At 41.6% G+C, this 18,850-nt stretch overlaps 1 protein-coding gene across 1 annotated transcript; it reads right to left on the bottom strand.

The window, feature by feature from the left end:
* Positions 1-9,391: 9,391 nt before the first annotated feature.
* Rexo2 (RNA exonuclease 2) lies at positions 9,392-18,764 on the bottom strand. Its single transcript, XM_013009722.1, has 7 exons — positions 18,546-18,764; positions 17,419-17,502; positions 15,485-15,562; positions 14,753-14,864; positions 13,329-13,437; positions 12,082-12,135; positions 9,392-9,782 (listed from the first exon to the last, which is right to left on the bottom strand). Exons 1-7 carry the CDS (start codon positions 18,690-18,692, stop codon positions 9,653-9,655), a joined length of 714 nt encoding a protein of 237 aa, XP_012865176.1. The 5' UTR covers positions 18,693-18,764; the 3' UTR covers positions 9,392-9,652.
* Positions 18,765-18,850: the final 86 nt, after the last annotated feature.

Genomic DNA, 18,850 nt, shown 5'->3' with positions numbered 1-18,850 from the left:
CGATCTGAGGATCACGGTTCCAAGCCAGCCCTGGCAAGAAAGTCCATGTGACTCTTCTCCAATTAATCACCTGAAAACTGGAAGTGGTGCTGTGGCTCAAAGTGGTAGAGTCCTAATCTTAGTGAAAAAGCTCAGGGACAGCACCCAGGCTCTGAATTCAAGCCTCACAGCTGGCAAAATAAAAAATAATAATGCTGCCTAAACTGGAAATGGTGTTGCATAACTGTAATCCCAGGTACTGGGAGGTACTAGCAGGAGGATCTTGAGTTAAAGACCAGACTAGACAAAGGTAGCAAGACCTTCTCTCAAAAAAAATAAAATAAAATAGGGGCTGGGAATGTGGCTCAGTGGTAGAGTGCTTGCCTAGCACGCATGAAGCCCTGGGTTCAGTTCCTCAGTACCACATACACAGAAAAAGCCAGAAGTGGTGCTGTGACTCAAGTGGTAAGGTGTTAGCCTTGAGCAAAAGCAGCTCAGGGACAGTGCCCAGGCCCTGAGTTCAAGCCCTGTCTGGTATAAATAAAATAAAAAATAAAGAGGCAAACCCCAAGATGACCATGGTTCAAAGCCACCCAAGTAAATGAACAAACCCTATCACAGAGAACAGGTGTAGGGTACAAACCTGTAATCCCAGCTACAGAGGAAAGGCAGCTAGGAGATGGCAGTTCAAAGCTGTCTGGAGCAATAATCATGCAACCCAATCTGAAAAATAAAAATGACTGGGGGTGTAGCTCAATAAGAGGTTTGCCAATCAAGTGCAAGGACCTGAACTCAAGTTTTGGTACCACCAAAAGAAAAAGGACTTAGGATATGGGTCAACTAGTAGAGTGCCTAGATGAGGTAAATGAGGTCCTGGGTTCAACCCTCACCATTTCCAAAAAAAGAAAAAAAGGCCTAATGGTTGAAGTAGTACCTGTAGATAACTTTGGCCATGTTAATTCCTTTGTTTTCCTAGTTTATTTTCCTTTGATTATGAATGAATACTGATTTTTAAAACTTCATTTCTACACCTATGAAGATGGTCACAGAACTTCCCCCTATGTCAATATACTAAATTATTTCTCAGGGTGTATTGAGCTCATAACTCGTTTCATGGCATTTTGATCATTGGTTCATGCAAACTATCTTTACTGTTTTCTGTGCAGATACCGAGTACCAAGGCTTGAACTCAGGACCTGGGCCTGTTCCTTAGGATTTTTTGCTCAAGGCTGGCACCTACTATTTGAGCCATAGGCTCCACTTCTAGCATTTGGGGGTTAAATGGGAAGAATCTCATGCACTTTCCTGCCTAGGTTGGCTTTGAACCTGGAGCCTCATAGTAGAGCCTCTGAGTCGTTAAAGGGTCTAGCTGTGAGCCACCAACACCTGGCTCTTTTATGTTTTACTCAAACCAATTGGAAAGCTGACATTGTTGTGCACCTGTGCTCTCCGTGCCAGCCTACCTCATCAACGAGATCTCTTGAATATTGTAATCATTCCCAAACAGATATACACATGTTCCCCAGGGAGTATGATGCTCACTTTAACAAGTGACATCTTTCTGTTTTCCCACCTTTTGGAACTTCTCCATATAGATTTAAGTAGCACGCTCATTTGGATGGCTAGGACTGATCTCAGAATATGTTTTATTTAATGTTCCCGGGCTTTTTGTTTCAGTAAATAATGCTGCTATTAACTTCGCATTATCTATTTACAAGTTGTGCCTGCACCTGGAAACCGAAGTGCTTGACGAAATGAGCGGATAAATGTTTTAACTATTCAGAGAACACCAAACAGCACCGGGAAGTAGCTGCGGTGTCCTCCATTCCACTACTGGTCCTCTCAGACTTTTTTTTTGGCTCCTTGGCAGGGACAACGGGTCACCATAGAGTTAGAGTGTGATGGGCCTTTACCTTTTGCTGTTCCATAGGACCCCGAGGTCTTTCCATTTCTAACAACGGTTCTGTCTTTTTTTCCTCGAGCCTTCTTGCCAAATGTTTGTCAGTTTTATTACTATTTCATTCATTTTTGCCCATAACTTTGTTATTCTGCTCACCTTTATTTCTCCCTAAAGATTTATAGCTATAATGTTCACTCAAAGCATTCATTAACTGTGATCTAAAAGTTTTTATATGTGCTATTTCCACAATATGTTTCAAGTACTTTTCTAATTTCTACTTTTTTTTTCTGTGACCTGACTTATTTGGAACCCTATGACAATCTTCAAAGCTACTTTTTTTTGAGGGGTGGGTAGGTGGGGGGAGATGGGATCAGTTGTGGGACTTGAACTTGAACTCTGGGCCTGGGCGCTATCCCTGGGCTCTTCAGCTGAAGACTAGCACTCTACCACTTGAAGCACAGTGCCACTTCCGGTTTTCTGGTGATTAATTGGAAATAAAGAGTCTCATGGACTTTCCTGCCTGGGCTGGCTTTGAACTGCGATCCTCGATCCCAGCCTCCTGAGCAGCTAGGATTACAGGAGTGAGCTACTGGTGCCCAGCTTTCAGTTACTCTTTAGATACTGATTTTTAGGGTTTATTTTAACTTTAAAAAATTGTCTTTTAAAAATTATCTTTAAGGCTGGGAAGGTGGCTCAGCGGTAGAGTGCTTGCCTCACACACATGAAGCCCTGGGTTCGATTCCTCAGCACCACATAAGCAGAAAAAAGCCAGAAGTGTCGCGGTGGCTCAAGTGGTAGGGCACTAGCCTTGAGCTGAAGAGCTGAGGGACAGCGCCCAGGCCTAGAGTTCAGCCCTCACGACCAACAAAAATAAAAAATTTAATTTAAAAAAAATTTAAAAATTATCTTTAGTTGTACAAATGTGCAAATTCAACATATCTGATTTATGGTTTAATTGAATCATTCTCATAGAACACTCACTTAATGATTAGTCTTCTGATATTTAACTCTTCATTGTGTGACTGAAAGAAAAGTTGCTTGAAATGAGGTACCGGTGGCTCACATGTCTTAATGCTAGCAGCTCATGAGGCTGAGATCTAAGAATCATGGTTCAAAGCCAGCCTGAACTGGAAGGTCTAAGACTCCAATCCGCAGAGCTGTGGCTCATGGTAGAATACCAACTATAAACTGACAAGTCACGAGAAAGTGCGGGACCTGGGGGTGAGGAGGAAAAGGAGAAAAACTGTTATTAATCAGAATATAAGCTGAAAATGAGCTAAGAACACAGCACCTCCTCCTGTTCACAGAGAACACACTCCAAGAACCCCGGAGGTATCTGAGAACACAGGCAGTTCCAACCCTGCACACAGCGCTTTCTCTTTTGAGTCCATACCTATAATAAAATTTAGATTTATAAATGAGGCATACTAAGAGATAATCATTTATAACAGCCATAATAATACGTTATAATGTTTCTCGAAATACCTTCTGTACTCAGCTCTCTTCTTCTTGCCCATGAGTAACTGAACCATGGAAACAAAATTGAAGACTGGGGACCACTGCCCACCCAAGGAAAAAAGAAGGAAGGAAACAGTGAAGGGCAGAACATGAATACAAATAATACACTGGTACAGAGTCATGGCACCAGAGGCAACAACAACAATAATAATAACTACTATAGTACTTGAGAGGCAGAGGTTGGAAAGATCATGGTTCAAGGCCAGCCCATGCAAAAATTTAGCAAGACCCAATTTTGATCAATAAGCTGGGTGTATGTGAGCCTGTGATCACAGCAACACAGGAAACAGACAGGTTACAGTCCCAGGCTACCTAGGGGTAAAGGGGGAGGGAATGTCAGACTCTATGAGAAAAATAGTCATAGCAAACAATAGCTTGATGTGTACCTCAAGTAGTGCAAGTACTCTCACTAGAGTTTAAACACCAGTCTTGTACCAAATTAAAAAATTAAAATTAAAAACCACTAGAATCATGCCTATAATCCTAGCTACCCAGAAGGCTGAGATCTGAAGATTGCAGTTCAAAGCCAGCCCAGGCAGGAAAGTCCATAAGACTCTTATCTCCAATAAACCACCAAAAAACCGGAAGTAGCACTATGGCTCAAGTGATAGAGTACTAGCCTTGAATTGAAGAGCTGAGGAACAGCACCCAGGCCGAGTTCAAGCCTCATGACCAACAAAACAAAAAACAAAAACAAAAACAACACACTAGTATACACAGCATCAGGAAATAAAAATTAAATGCAAGCTGGGCACCAGTGGCTCACGCCTGTAATCCTAGCTACTCAGGAGGCTGAGATCTGAGGATCACAGTTCAAAGCCAGCCAGGGCAGAACAGTCCGTGAGACTCTGATCTCCAATAGACCACTAGAAAACTGGAAGTGGCGCTGTGGCTCAAGATGTAGAGCGCTTGCCTTGAGCTGAAGAGCGCAGGGACAGCGCCCAAGCCCAGAGTTCAAGTCCCACAACCTACCAAAATAAATAAATTAAATTAAATGACAAATAAATATGTAAATAATGTAAGTAAAGATCTTTAAAGTTCTACTAAGAATTTAAATTCAAATATTTTTGGAAATCTACAGTAAGGACACTAAGGAAAATATAGTAAGTACAAAATTATTAATTATGAAATAGAAAATCTGAATAGGGAAATTAAGAGCAAAAGAAATGGAAGGTTATCTGAAAATCTAATTTTTAAAAAGCTGCCTAACTGACCTTACAAGGGAATCCTACAAACTTGGAACCAATTATTTCTATGTAGCATGAATGGACTCAGAATTAGAAAGACTGTGAACCACACCCAGTTCATTGTTCAGGTGGACAAAATCAGGTGAGGATTATATAAAAAAGAAAATTACCATGGAAGGTAATCCCTTAAATAAAATATCAACTACCACACTCTGACTTTTCCTAAGGCTTTTTAGGATGCCTGGACACACTTAAGATTGCTCATGCATGGGCTGGGAAAGTGGCTCAGTGGTAGAGCGTTTGCCTTGCATGCATGAGGCCCTGAGTTCGATTCCTCAGCACCACATAAGCAAAAAGAAAAAAGTGGCGCTGTGGCTCAAGTGGTAGAGTGCTAGCCTTGAGCTAAAGAGCTGAGGGACAACGTCCAGGCCCAGAGTTCAGGCCCCACGACTGGACTCCCCCCCCCAAAAAAAGAAATAACACTAGCAATATTTTAGTTTATTCCAGGAGTATAAAATTACCTTAATGTCAGGAAAAATCTTCATGTGTTTTAGCACAAGAATAGATAAAGAAGAAAACATGATTACCTTAAGAAACAAAGGGAAGGCATTTAATAAAGTTCAACATTCAATATGGTATAAACCAAAAATCCTATTTAGTGGTAGATATGCCCTTGTAAATGCAATGAATTAAAGAGAAATAAAGTAAATAGCATTTGTGCCAATGTAATATATACACATACTATTGTGTATTATCAAGAGTGAGAGTAGTATGAAATAACAGATTACATATGGCAGGGATTGAGAGGCAGGGAATGGAGTCACAGATGGGGAATAATATAAAACAAAAAGCAATTTTCCATTAGCCAATAACATGCCATGAATGACCTAGGTCTCATTAACTTAATTCAGTAAATACAGGAATAAAGAAAACAGGGCTGGGAATGTAGCTTACTGGTAGAGTGCTTATCTAGCATGCATGAAGCCCTGGGTTCAATTCCTCAGTACCGCATAAACAGAAAAAGCCAGGAGTGACACTGTGACTCAAATGGTAGAGTAAAAAGTAACTCAGGCACAGTGCCCAGGGCCCCCCCCCAAAAAAAAACAATTTATAAAGCCTGAAGATCCCGTGAGCCTTTCCATGTGTATTTTCATGAACATCTTAATTCTCTTACTGTTAGCCTTGACTCAGAAATCGTGCTTGCAGCAGGTCACTAAAAGAAAACAAAACAGTAATAAAAATAACATAACACCACAATCACTTTGAAACATGCAGTAAAACTGTCTCACTCTAGATGCTCTAATCCATCATGTTTATGTTCCGCTCCTCCAAGATGTGCCCATTACACACTGATTCTAAGACAAGATCATTCCAAAAATGGTTGTGGCGAACTAAGTGTGTTTTGTGTATGGGTAAAAACAAACATAAAACTCACCATATTCTGTCTTATTCAAGCACCCAGCTGACGACCTAGGGTACACGTTCACATTGTTGTGCAACCCAATTCACGTATCTGATCCTGGACCCTCACACGGACTGCTCATGACACGTTTTCACTCCACAGCTTTTCTTCTCCACAGCTCTCAATCTCGTTTTCATTTGCTATTCCCCTTCAGAAGCCCTCATTTTCTATATCCCAGATCACCCATGGCACGATCAAAATGCATGAACTATCCCGCAGCCCAAGCTAAATCCTGCATTCGCTGACCTGCGTTCAACATGAGCTGTCCATTGTGAAAGTAACTGAGGCATGAGGCATGGCTTCTTCAACTGGAAGACACCATCTATTCTTTCTTATGGGGATTTCAAGCTCCATTGTCCCTTTACTCAGGAGGAAATGCTCCTTATTATGTATATACCACCGCGATCTACGGGTTTATAATGAACCCTGTAAATTAAAGGCTTTGTTCCCATAACTAAAATGCAATCCATTGTCATAGCAGAGACACAGTATTTATCAACAGATACATAGCACAACTGTTTTGGCCCTCATTAACAGTGATAGAACTAGAATTGCTTTTGCTCCCATCAATCTGCTACATATGGCTCATCCTAGCAACAACCCTGTCTCAGATCATTATTAATATTTCAAAATGCGAGGGATCTGGAGTGACCCAGGTCACGCGGCCATCAGTGTGACAAAACTGTATGCGAACATTACAACTAGCTATTATTTTCTCTTTATGGCTTATAGATATTTAAAAAAAAAACACTACGTTTGCCCAAGAGCAAATTTCTTCTATGAATCTGTCAGCTGTTTAAAAATAGATTGTTTTGTAAGTGAGAAAACAGGCATGTTGGATTTCATTCTGATCTCCTCTGGCTCCACTGCTGGAAAAGGAGGCCTTCTGGCTGAGACTCAGGACAAGGGCTGGAGCATGGAAGGCGTAGGAGGGACAAGATGATCAGCACAGTCCAGTTCATTCACGTCTGAGTCTACTGCAGGGGAAGCACATCTGGATGGCTTGGGGAATGAAGTTTTCAGGATAATTACCGCACAGGCAGAAGCCCCGCCATTAAGAAGCCCCGGGAGCAAAGGAATGGCAGGCTCCGCGCTAAGCAAGCACACTCAGGGTTTTTCAAGCTGAAGTTATATTTAAAACCAATTGGTACTGCAGTTCATTTCACAAAAACCACTTCATAGCTTCAAGAATCCCCTGTGAAACACTAAGTGCCAGCACTACACATTTACATTTCTTCTTTTTAAGTTGGAGAATAAATAATGAACTAATCGCTGCACATCATGTCTTTCTACAGACCTGCATCAGACCAGACTTGCTCATTCGCTAGGATGCCAATCACTGTACAAAACCCTTCACGCAAGCTTCATCTGCAGAACAACAGAGCTCTACTGTACAATGAAAGTACAAAATGGAGGATTCAGCCACCAGAGTGGCCATTCCATGACAAAGACTTAAAATTCTCACTGGAAGCTGAAATGTCCTTATCTGAATGGCACAGCTCAATAGTTAAAAAAAAAAAAAAACTGATATATTCATTTACCAGGGTGTGTGGAAAAATTCTCAGGCACAGAGCAGTGTCTGGTCCCTAGGACTCTCTTTCCCCAGACCAGCATCTTCACATCTATTTCTGCAATACTTTACAACATTCCTGAGAGCTGAAGTAAGCAAAAAGACCATCTTGACAAAATTTTAGCTGGAAACACTAAGTCAGGTCAAGGGCACACTGTTGTTTGTGACCTTTCCCACTTCAAAAGCATTAAATGAACACTACATTAAGATAATGCCCCGTGATCAACACTAACCAATCACAATGAAGAATAAACCTCCCGGAGGTGAGTCAAATCCTTGATAAACATTAGATGTTAATTGAAGGTGTTCCTGGTGGCTCATCTCTATCATCCTAGCTACTCAGGAAATTGAGATCTAAAGATTAAGGTTGGAAGCCAGCCAGGGCAGGAAGTCTAAAATATTTGATCCCCAAAATAACTGGTGAAAAGCAAGGCTGGCGCTGTGACTCAACTGGAAGAGTGACAGCCAAACATACAAAACTGAGCGAGTATTGAGGCCTTGAGCTCACACCCCAGTAGCAGCCAAAACAAAACATGCTCATGATGGCCTAAGGGATAAGTTCAGAACCACAGTATTTAACAATTCTTTGTGTTAGGAACCATTATTAACTTTATAGAAATGGAAACTGAGACTCAGACAAATGAATTTACCAACGTCCAACATCCTTGAATACATCAAAGAACTTGGATTTGAACCCATAGGTTGATTCAAAACCCCTGTTCTATTTACCCGGTCTGGCTTTCCAAACCACTAATGTTACCCCATCCCATTCCAGAGAGGAGAAATAGCACAGGAAAATCATCGGACCTAAATTTTCATCCACTCATACTTACTAAGACATGTGAATTCTAAGCCTTCACTTTCTTCTTTGGAAAAAGTTACATTAAAATAGCTCTCTCCACTTATTCGCTTGTTACGTAAGTGACACAAGTTAGGACAAGTTTTACTCAAGGAAAAGGACTGTAAGATTCTTCTTCTCCAGTCTGTATCTGTAACGATCACACTTGAGGACTATATTACTGCGTTATCCTATGATCGAGCAGGGAGGCAACTTGAGATGATCACAGAAGTCTCCTCTTCCATTAGGGTTAGTTCTCCATGAGAGCATAATTCCCCTATTCAAATTCCTCAACTTCAGAGGACATTTGTCAGAGTGAGGTATACAGTGAGCCCTGTGTTCCCATGACTCCACAGCACCCAGCACACTCACCTTATGCTGCGGTCTAGGTTGCATCACCTTGGGAGGAATCCATTCCGACTGCAATCCCATCTCAGCTACACGCCAGCCAGCAGGCCCAGAGCGTCAGCTATTCACATTCTGGGACCCTGGCATGCTGACTGCCTGAACATATCACCCGGTCAGTGAACCAAACCTTGGGGGTCCCTTAGAGAACTTCTAATCGCACTTGGATTTCATGAAAGCCAGTAAAAGTCTATTCCAGAGCAGTCTAGATAACAATCAGCCCAAATCCACTGCTTCAGCCTAAGCTGTGGACTTGTAAAGCAAAAGATAGTTAAGTGTGCTTCCTGGTAGACATAAGAAACATTCCAATTACATTGTGAGGATTTAAACATTAGCATACTACTTCTTTTAAAGGCCATTTTTCATACATATTAAATATTAAAGCCCTTTAAACAACTATTTAAAGATTTTTTTTTAAATACAGTAACCCATAAATACAGGAGAAGAATGGGGCCATTGTCTCCCCCTCCCCCAGTGACTAAACCACTAAAGAATAGATGGTACACAGAGTTTGCATTTCAATAGAACTAGCTTTATTATTTATTTTTAAACAAAAGAAATGATCTAAAGCAAACGAAGGTGTGTACCAAGGGATGGGCAAAGCCTGGTGCTCACACAGGAGCTGCTGTATCATAATGGGGCATGAAGAGAAGAGTAATCTGGAGATGCAAGTTAACTAAAAGAAGGTGCTGTGCCGGCATATCAGCATAGAGAAAAAAGAAGAAAAAAAAAAAGGAAAGAAACCACTAGAGGCGCTTCCAGAGAACTTTGCTGTAGCGGCCAAGAACCAGCGTCAACTCACTGTCTTCTCATTCTCCCCATTTTCTATAATTTTCCTCTTCTTCTCATCTGTTTTTTTCTTGAAGATGTTATTTCGGTAAAATTGAAGCTCTTTGATGCTTTCACTAATGTCATCAAGGGCCCTACAAGCAAACACACCACACTCAACTGAATGTCCAAACACAGGGAATGAAAATTATTCTGTAAACATAACTTTTTTTTTAAATAAATAACTTAGGGACGAGTTACTGCAAATCCAACTATCTGGCATCACAAAGAAGTGGATCTTTCTTGGCAAAGCCATTTTAAGTATTTTGTTTTTTACAAAATATTTTCATCATTTTATATAGATTAAAATTTCCAAAACTGTTTTCTAAGGTGATGATGGAATTTCCCTCCCTGGTCCCTGGGGGGAAGTTAGTTCAAGGACAAATAAAGAAAAACTAGATTAAACGTGTATTTTCAGAAGTTTTCTGTGAAACATTTAATAAACTAATAATGTGTACAATGAAGCTAGACATCTATACGATATTTCTAAAACTTAATGGACCATCTTTATGGATACTTATTAAAGTTCATAAAACACTGCCCAATACTAAATGATGTCCCTGTCCCAAATATACTTGAACATCCTTCATGACTAAGTCATTGCAAGAAATATCAACGATCAGCTCAGACAGTAAACAGCCATAAAAGGGGTTCTACCCCCCTCGCATGGTGATTTGTGCTGTAATCAGTGGCCACCCCTCTCCAGCTGACAACCCTTCCTCTCCAACATGCTGTTTTATCTGCTATAGTACGAGAAATCAAATAACCAACATTGTTAGAATAACGTTCAACTAAATCACTAATCTCTGAACAATGGGCCAGAGGCCTCTGAAAGAGAACTGTACAAAGTTTACTGCAAGTTTTATCACAGGTATTTCTGTAACTAAGTCAAAAATCTGCTTTCTTCTCAGGTCCTAGAGATATGGTACAGAGCTAAAGGCTTTCAAAAACACAGCCTCTGCCTAAGTAGACGTACACAAACTCACACCCAATGTTAACATCTACAATGGATTTCAAATCCTGAAGTACTTTTATAAACAACTCTGTGGCAAAAGCCTGACATTTTTACCATTTGGTAAAAATATCCACATTTCACATCTTATAAAAATATCTCTAATAAGCCGGTGGTGGTGGCTCACGCCTGTAATCCTAGCTACTCAGGAGGCTGAGATCTGAGGATCGTGGTTCAAAACCAGGGCAGGAAAGTCTGTGAGATGCTTTCTCCAATAAACCACTCAGAAAACCAGAAGTGGCGCAGTGGCTCAAGTAGTAAGACTGCTAGCCTTGAGCTGAAGAGCTCAGGGACAGCTTTCAGGCCCAGAGTTCAAGCCCCATGACCGACAAAAAAAAAAAAAGATCCCTAGTTCTAGTTCTTCACCGAAATGACTGTTTCAACATGGAAAACCTCCTGAAACCTCACCAAGAGTGACATTACCTAACATAAACAATACAAGACTATTGCCTTGCTTAAAATAAAAGTTAAAACACCCAAACGCTACCAAACCCCATCTGTTTCAGGCAGAGCTGAACTACTCTTTAGGCATGCCCAGTAAAAACCCAGGAGGATGCCAGGCTTCTAAGCTTGAGGACTGGTCTTGCTCTGACTGTATGATGCTATCCTTGGAAGACTACCCTTAGAGACCCAGGCAGCAGAGGCCTGTAATCCTAGCTACCCAGGAGGCTGAGATCTAAACATTGTGGTACAAAGCAAGCCTGGGCAGGAAAGTCCATGAGACTCTTATCTCCAATAAACTACTCAGAAAAAGCCAGAATTGGTGCTGTAGCTAAGTGGGAGAGTGCTAGCCTTGAGCAAAAACAACTCAGGGACAGCACCAGGGTCCCAAGTTCAAGCCCCAGGACTAGCAAAAAGAACAGAAGACTATCTTTAGAAGCTGAACACTAAATCTCCCACCACATTTTATGTTTCTAAACAGCTCAAAAAATAAAATAGGTAATATAAATTAAATGATAAAGAACACTTGATGCATCCACCTTTAAATTTCTTGTGCAATAATACTTCATGCCAATGCTATGAACACACCAAACAAAAAACAACTGATTGTCCATCTGTCACAACTGTACTATACAAGAGAATTCAAAATCTTCTAATTCCAAGTCCTATATCCTCTGCAAGAAGAAAATTAATGTTGCTCACTTCTAGAAAGACAACACGTTGTATCATCATACCTACACATCAAGTTAATACAAAAACAAGGAATACTCTAGATAATCCTAAGAACAGAATCTAGAAATCTCCACCAGACTTAACTAAAGAAAGGTATCTTTTCTGCTGGTCATCCTTTATCTTTCTCTGAGAGGGAGATATTATTTCAAACAGCCCAAAACTGGGAATTCTGTTATCAGTCTGGCACATACTTGAAGACCCAGTCTTACCTGTGAGAAGCAGCCTTCTTTGGTGCAAATTCATATTCTTCTGGATACCAGCGTCTATACGTGGTAGAAATGGAACTCTCAAAGGAAACTGTCTCAGACACACTGAATAATTACCTTCTTCAAGTCATTTATTAACATTGAAAAAGGCATTTGTGACTTTGAAGAGTTGTGACTTTCAAATTGCCTCTTTGCCAGTGATTCTATCTTCCACCCTTCCCTCTCTTGTATGTTCTCTTTGAGCAAGCCCACCAGTGTATAGGATTCCTCAGTCTCCAATGACAGCCCAACCCTCTCCAGAGTTTTTGTCCCAAGTGCCTTACTGGGGATCACCACCTAAAAATTCACCAGATAGTGCCAAATTTAATATCTACTCATTCTTGTTTCTTTTTAGTCTTTGAACCATCCTGATCATCTACCTAAGCTGCCTCACCTAGAAACACCAAAAATCTTCCTTTTCTTCACTCCCTCACTCAAACTTTCAATGTTGTACCAACTGACCTGCTCAAAAGTTTCATCTCCACAACCCTCCTGACCACCCAATGGCCACTTCCCTGGCTCATTCTTTTCTCCAAGATGAAGCAAAATCTCCCTCCCACTTTGCCCACTCCATTCACTGCGACCCAAAGGACTTATCCCATCACCATTGCTTCTGAAACCTTCCCAAAGAAATAGATAAAACCAACCCCTCAGCATGACCTGACCTGACCTTCCACCTCTGCACCCTCACGTTTCTGCACGCCAGCACTAATCATCTCCAATTCCTTGTACACACTGGCTTTACCCTCCAACTCCCTAACACCTCTGCTGACTGACTCTAAGCAAAGTTCTTTCCTCATTTATGTATGTAGTTCTTTCTTCACTTACACATCGCACCTTCTTTAAATCTTAACTCAAAAGCTACCTGCTACTTCCAAATTTCCCCTCCTGGAGTACACAGAGGCTCTTTCCCTAATCCCTCAAGAGTCCATCACATTACACAAGTCAACTTGCTAGACTCAAAGCTTCGTAAGAGCTTTTCATCTATGGGCACCTAGCTGATAATCTGGCTAATGTAAGGCACACAATGAGTGCGCATCAAGTTACCAAAGGAATATCCCAAGGCTCACCATTCAGGACAAGTGAGAATGGGAGGAGGAAAATACACACCAGCTTAGCACCTCGCTTCAGCCTTACTGTTATGGTCTACCAATTCTCGATGAAGACATGCTAAATGAAACAATTTAATGGATCCTACATTGAGCCCTTACCTGCACAGTTCTTTAACAGTGCTCACATCAATTATTCTATAATGAAGATGTTTCATGAACTGGGGCATGTATTTGTCAAGAAACTTCTTATCTGCATGAACTGAATTTCCTAGAAAGACATGAAGCATACTGCATCTATGGATTTCTAGTAGTAGAAATATATACAGCAAGGTATAAAAGCTCTTTTAAATTGCACTCTATTCTAAAAGCATTTCTACATCAGTTTGAATAAATTACAAGTGCAGAATCCCAAGCATTTCAAACTATTGATTCAGTCTACGCCAAAATAAACTTACAAATGGTCTCCCGTGGACAAAAGAATAAAGCTATCATTACAGGACAAAAGAATAAATCTATCATTATACACACTTTTAAGAAAGCACATATCTGTGGCTTTTCCAGGTCATTCCAAATGTGCAAGCTTTCTCCCAGGGTCACAAAATTCACACTAACACTCATAATTTAACTGACTTGTAGTAAATAAAACTTTATTTACATTCCAATTTTTTGACAAGTCATATCTATATTCATGTTTCCATACAATGGTTTATTTGAAAACACTAAAACTGTAATAAAAACTTTAAAATAAGACATCAGCCATGTTTGCTGGGGAAAACCTTTTTACAATATATCCTCTTTCTTGAGCTTAATGCCAAAACGTTTTGTGTGTATTTAAAGGAAACTTTAGTTACCACATGAATTTACATACACAAATGCAAATATACCCCCACAGAACATCATCAATTGCCCTCTGACAATGTCAACCTTTAAAAAAAAATCCTGGGCTGGTCTTTTTATATCACAAGGGGGAAAAAGATAAGAGGTAGAGGGTTTTAGATCAACAGACTAAAGAGACATAATAACCAAGTCAAATGCATGAGCTCTGATTGACTCCTGGCTTTAAAAACACTAAGACATTCAGAAAGAGCATCAAATGTAGACTAGGCATCACAGATGGAATGATTTTTAATCATTTTCAACACAGTAATGACACTGTATTAAAAAGAAAATGATGTCCTTCTTTCAGAAGATACTTGATGAACATCGTTATTTTAGGAATGTGGGTCACAATGTCTGTAATTTCTTTCCGAAAGTCAAAAAAAAAGAAAAAAGTAAAACCAACACAGCACAAAGTTAACAATTACAAAACCCAATTTCTCAGCACATTTGAAATTTTTGTGAAATAAAAATATGGGAGGGAAAAAAAAATCATCTACTGAGTTCATCTCTGTGCTTCCCAGATCTAAGGTCAAGTTTCAGGACATTTCCCCTTACATTCCTCAAGGAAAACTTGAACCCGAGAGTTGAGAGACAATCCAAATCAGAATTAAGTGGAAGACACGGCTGGTCTTGCAGGAACGGCAGTGTGCTGACCCACCACAATGGCAGACTATCTACAAGATACACATAGGATTGCATTTTACCTGCAAGCGGACAGAGCCCCGGAGGAGTCTGCTGCCGTACAAAGGACAGAAATTCATACTCTGCCTGCTGCAATGTGATTGTACTCTCCTTCACTGCCTTGGTAAGACCAGACTGCAAGAGAGAATCCCCAACCCCCACCAGAAACACATGAAGTCAGTGTTCAAAGGTATCCAGAAATGAAACTTCACTTCTAACACGAGCAAATATCATCACTCTTTGGTTCTGTTTTTTTAAGAGCTCAAGTTCGAATGGGAACTGCCATCTTTATACCGATTGTTTCTTAAAAGAATCCAAGACAAGTAAGTTATGTTCCTCATTGGCTAACAGCCAATCTCCACACAGTCAAAAAAAGAATGTTGCTCAAAGTCCGAGGACATAACCTCTGGGAAGACACACACTTAATGAGAGCGCATTCCCCTTTCTCTGAGTTGATGTCTAACCTTATCCAAAAGACTGACTTGAGTAATACTTGACAATCCACAATGCGTTCATTTGCGACAGACTGAATGCAGCAGAGAAAAATAGAGGACTTTCAGGAGAAGATCTCGAGAGGGCCCAGAGATGAAAAGTAAAGAGCAAGCAGTTTCCCAGGCTTGCCAAGCAATCTTCCTCTAACCCTTTTTTTAAATTTTGTTTTAATACCATCCAGCAATGGAATAGGATTCAGATGTGGGCGCAACAAGCTTGTTACTGATCCCCAAAGCAGCAATCTTGTTATTTGGTAATGTTACCTTCCCATGATGCTCCTTACACCAATCGGACATGCTGTCCAGCAATTCATCTGGCTGTTTTATAATCAGGTTGGGACCCTGTGGATAGGACAAGCCATTAGTCGCTAAGGATTGATAGGAATGAGCTTGCTTTCAGAGGTACGCATTTAAGGACTAAATGAATTTACCTACCAGAGAAAACAGGCGTAAGGACACTTTGTGAACTCCACAAGTAGTACACGTGGAGGCAAAAAGGATACAAAAACAAACCAACACACACACACATCCTTCTGAAAACCCCTCTAATGGGCAACATGGATACCTACAACCAAAAGTCAGCAAACCACAGCCCCCAGTTTTGGGGATTTTTTTATGATGCAAGCTAAAAATGATTTTATATCTGTAAAAGAATAAAAAAAGAGAGGTATTTGGCATGCAAAGCTTAAAATATTTAATAGTTGAAAGTCTGCCAACCCCTGATACAAGTTTATTTTGAAAGGCATCAGGACTGACAAAAGAAAATACACACACTACAGCTGGAGAACCAATAGATTATAGTACAGGTACTTTGAATACATTATGCTTTTTAATATTAACGGTATTTTAATGTTTATGTTTTTTTTGCTCAAGGAACACAATCAAGGTTCTCCCCAATAATTCATCTACAATGCTTTGTCTTCTCATCTCTTTTCCTCATCCAGGAAATAAATGAAAAGTCTAAACATGAGCCATTTCTGCCCTCTGGTAACTTATTTTCACAGGACTTTTCCACAGACCTCTCTATTTTGGGACTACAAAGTTTTTCTTATATTGTTGTTTAATGGCTCCAAATATTGCTGACAGTTACACAGAGTTATTCAAGAAGAGAGCCTTCTTACCAATCAGAGGCAACATGAACTTATTAAAATGTTTCATGAGTGGCTGAAATGTAGGTTTGTTTTATTTAATTTAATGTTGCAGTGAACAGCAGTTTGCAAAAACCTTTACCATGCATGCCCCGTATGTCAACAAGAAAGCACTTTCTGAATGTGTACCAACAGAAATCTTAGAATCTTAATATAGATATAGAAGAAAACACATTCTGGGTGAAAAGGCAGCCAACCCTCTATTACCACAAGGTCCATAAGTAAAGATTCAACCAACATCAGACTGAAGATTTGGGGAGATGAAGGAAGTCATGCATTGCTATTGTGTGTACAGAAACTTCTTGTTACTTAGTATAACCACCCTTTACACAACATTTACATTTCAGTAGGTAACTGACAATACACATCCTAATTAGAATAAGTAACCTAGTCTAGAGAGGATTTAAAGCATAAATGAAGAATGTGCATAGATCACATGTAATATTTTCTCAGTTTATATAAGGGACTTGAGCACCTGCAGATTTTGGCTTCCATGGGTAAGTCCTAGAATAAATGTCCTCTAGGCTTAAAGGGACCACTACATATGAAATCACGTGAAGGCTCAGGTTATGACATAAAGATGGACACTGAGGCAGCAACCACAAAACCGATGGGACATTTGTTGGTTATCCTAGTACTGTAGGAGAGGCGATTAGGAAACTTTACTGAACAGCCTTATTTAAGTGACTAGCTTCCCCAGTAACCAGCCAGGTGGCCTTTGGCAAAATACCCAATACCTTCACCTATTAAATGAGCGTTATTATTAACACAGTACCTACCTTAAAGTTGTTGCAAGGGCTAAGAGAACTATCACTGGGACATAGCTCCTAGCAAACAGCAGTTTCTGTAAAATTTTGGCACAGCCAGTTGAAAACCAGTCTATGAGATGAAATCACTTGGGTCCTAGTATCAAGTCTACCATGGTCTAACATATTCCTTTGGACAACCTATTAGGACATGTGTTTGCTTATTTTTCAAAGAATGAGATTAGAAAAAAAGTGAAATTTGATTTCCAGTACCCTCCCCTCTAAATAGTATGGCATCACCTACTTCAGCCAAAATGTTAAGATCAGAGTCAGTAATCAGACAGGCCATCTCAATAATCTGGTCCTTCTCAATGTCCAATCCTGTCATCTGCAATAAAAAATAAATTATAACATTCCAAAATTCTTTCTGATCTCTTCTACCAGTCTATTTCACAGGATGGTCCTCATACTTACTCTACGTATACTATATAGCCAGAATAGAAAAGGGCATTAAATCTTGGGCATTAAATCTAAGTCCTTCAATATTCAACAAACATACTTACCAAGAGCTTGCTATTTGTCAAGCACTGCGTTTCTACACTGGGACAGATGAAGAGTAAAATTCAGACAGCACTCAATTAATCACTTCATCTCTGAAGTTCACAGTGTCCAATTTATTACAACTCTCCATCTTCATTTCCTCCATGAAATGAATTCGCCTCATTTCATGGAGGAGAAGACCGAGGCTCAAGGGAAAAGGGAAGGCCAGGTATGTTAAAACGCCGGCGATCAGGAGGAGAGTTCTGGTCCCTGAACTCACAGAGCGTGACCTTGAACCAGCTGAATCCTCTGTTTGGGCCTCAGCTTTCTCTTCTATGAAACGAGCCATCTCCGGACTCCCAACTAACCAGAACCACCTGGAGTGCTCAGAAAGGCAGGGGAGGGCGACCCTCCCCACCCCCACCTGTGGCCCTGAGCCTGGAGTGTCGGGAGAGTTGGGAAGTACGCCTACATCAGGGCAGACATATGGACAACTTCTCCCCAGTGACAAGGCACCCCCGCTCCCCGCGCCTGCAGAGCCCCCGCCCCGCACCCAGGCGGTGCTCACCGGGGACACCTAAGACTCCCACATCCCCCCCACCACTCCCCAGCCGTCCAGCTCCGCGCCCCCCACCGCCCACCTGCAGGGCTCCACTTACCTGGGCTGCGCTCACCTGGGACCGCTAAGACCCTGACAACCACCCCCCAGCGCCCAGCGCCGGCCCCGCGTCTGCAGGGCTCCAGCCCCACCCGGGAGACCCGGGCGCCCCCCGCCCCGCAGCCGTGCCCCACACCTGCAGGGCCCCCCACGCCACACCTGGGCCGCGCTCACCTGGGCACCCGAGACCCTGACACCCGCCGCTCTCCCCGGGCGGAAGCCACCTCACTCACCTCCAGGTCCACCCAGACCATCCGCTGAGCCATGCTCTCCCCCGCCGCCATGGCTGCGCCACCTTCGCGGACACCTCGCGCCCCGAACTGCCCGCGCCGCCCACCCACACTCCGCAACAGCCTGGCGCCTTGGGAGCCGCCTAGCATCGCCCGGCACGAGCCGCCGCCGCCCCAGCCCAGCCGCCGGGCCGCGCGCAGGCGCTACAGTCGCTAAACGTCGCAAAGCCTCGGGGATGGGAGGAGGGAGGTGAAAGAGCAAAGACCACAAGTCCCTGCATCCCGCGCGCCAGATCTGCCTCCGCGGC

Source organism: Dipodomys ordii, unplaced genomic scaffold (genome assembly GCF_000151885.1).
Source record: "Dipodomys ordii isolate 6190 unplaced genomic scaffold, Dord_2.0 Scaffold10, whole genome shotgun sequence".
Lineage (NCBI taxonomy): Eukaryota > Metazoa > Chordata > Mammalia > Rodentia > Heteromyidae > Dipodomys > Dipodomys ordii.
Note: the sequence above shows the minus strand (reverse complement) of the source record. Positions and strands in the feature narration are given on the sequence as shown.

What these genes read in the sequence shown, in the direction of transcription:
- Rexo2 (XM_013009722.1), bottom strand. Translation starts at nt 18,692, where the DNA reads ATGCTAGGCGGCTCCCAAGGCGCCAGGCTGTTGCGGAGTGTGGGTGGG. An exon ending in GGGGCTCTGTCCGCTTGCAG is followed by an intron (nt 13,438 to 14,752) that starts GTAAAATGCAAT and finishes ATGTCTTTCTAG; the next exon opens with GAAATTCAGTTCATGCAGAT. An exon ending in ACTGTTAAAGAACTGTGCAG is followed by an intron (nt 12,136 to 13,328) that starts GTAAGGGCTCAA and finishes TACCACGTATAG; the next exon opens with ACGCTGGTATCCAGAAGAAT.